The 1401-nt window shown below is 50.2% G+C and overlaps 1 protein-coding gene across 2 annotated transcripts; it reads right to left on the reverse strand.

Moving 5' to 3' along the window:
• Positions 1-213: 213 nt before the first annotated feature.
• LOC119294284 lies at positions 214-1001 on the reverse strand. 2 transcript variants are annotated; one of them, XM_037572495.1, is made up of 2 exons: positions 697-1001; positions 214-587 (listed from the first exon to the last, which is right to left on the reverse strand). In XM_037572495.1, the coding sequence occupies exon 1, from the start codon at positions 879-881 to the stop codon at positions 699-701; it is 183 nt and encodes a 60-aa protein (XP_037428392.1). In that variant the 5' UTR covers positions 882-1001; the 3' UTR covers positions 214-587; positions 697-698. The 2 variants fall into 2 exon arrangements, with proteins under 2 accessions (XP_037428392.1, XP_037428391.1); XM_037572494.1 differs by having other exon boundaries at positions 703-999.
• Between the last annotated feature and the right edge of the window lie 400 nt (positions 1002-1401).

Consider the following 1401-nt stretch of genomic DNA (forward strand, 5'->3'; position numbering starts at 1 on the left):
ATTACTGCCATCCAAGTTAAAAAAAAAAGGCGGCATTCAGTGAGCAAACTACAATCGAGATTAGGTAGGTTACAAACTAGCCAATCAGTGGATTCTTCTTGATTCTGTCTAACCATAGATTCAAATTGTAAGCTAGAACACATTTGCGATTTATCCACCATGCAACAACAACAATGCTACTTTCATCAGGATCAGCTGTGGCAACAAGCTAGCTGACTGTTCAGGGTCGCATCCCCAGGATCATGCTCACAATGGTATCAATCAAAGTTGTACTACAGGTATTGACAAAAAACAAGAAGAATAAACTCATGGACTGAGCAGCAGCACACACCAGTTTGTTCCCCTTTCATTTCATTCCAATTCATCACCAAAAAATTGCTTAACTGATTAGAGACAAGACACACTACGGATACAGATTCACACAACTGAATTTACTACTTGTGCTACCGCATCAGAGACCGACCGCGGATACAGATGGGATCTCCTCTCTTTTCTTGTACTCCTAGAATGGATGGAGGTAGCGCTAGCAGCTAGAACAGCGCCAGACGGAACGCGAGCGCGCGGGCCATCAGAAGAGGCCCTTGTTCCTGCAGGCAAGCAGACAGAGAGCGGAACCGAGTCAGCAAAGCGCGGATCTTTCAGAGCGACGGCGGAGGAGGGGGGGTTCGCTGGAGCGGGGATGGGTAGGCAGAGCACACCTACGTCTGCTTGGAGAAGGAGGAGGAGGGGGCGGCGGAGGCGATGGAGGAGACGGAGGCGGCGGAGGAGGAGGAGGAGCGCTTGCTGCGGAAGATCATGTAGGCGAGCGGGAGCACGACGCCGGCCATCATGATCGCCGCGCCCAGCAGGTACCTCGCCGGCGACGGCGCCTCCAGCTCCATGGATGGATCGCCGGTGGGTGGGTGATCTCGATTTGGAGGATTTGGATCTGGAGACGAGACGAGGGCTGCTGGGCGGGGGCGGGTCGAGACGGCGGACTACAACAACGACTCGGCCCAGCCTCACGCCTCCGCCGCGACGAAGGCGGTATTATTACAGAGTACGTTTCCCTGCGAGGGAGGCGGCTTCTGATAACCGCTGCTTTTTTTGTTTTGCCTCCTTTCTTTTTGTGCCTCCGGTGGGTGCCAATGAGTGAAATATGCATCTTTTAGTATAATATATAGGCACAAACACATGGGAGCAATTTCTTCTTGAGATTTCGAACGAATAACTACTGCATTACATAAGAAATATTGGTGTGCACTTTACAATACAAGCGATCTATTCCATGTCACCACGAATAACACACCATTGGTGGTTAACATTAGTTACATGTTCATATTCTTCTTCTTCTTCTTATCCACTACCTACCCAATAGTGCCAGCATGTCGTCACGATATTCCATTTACCTCTCGGTCCTTG

The sequence above is a fragment of the Triticum dicoccoides genome, chromosome 4B (genome assembly GCF_002162155.2).
Source record: "Triticum dicoccoides isolate Atlit2015 ecotype Zavitan chromosome 4B, WEW_v2.0, whole genome shotgun sequence".
In the NCBI taxonomy this organism is placed as follows: Eukaryota; Viridiplantae; Streptophyta; class Magnoliopsida; order Poales; family Poaceae; genus Triticum; species Triticum dicoccoides.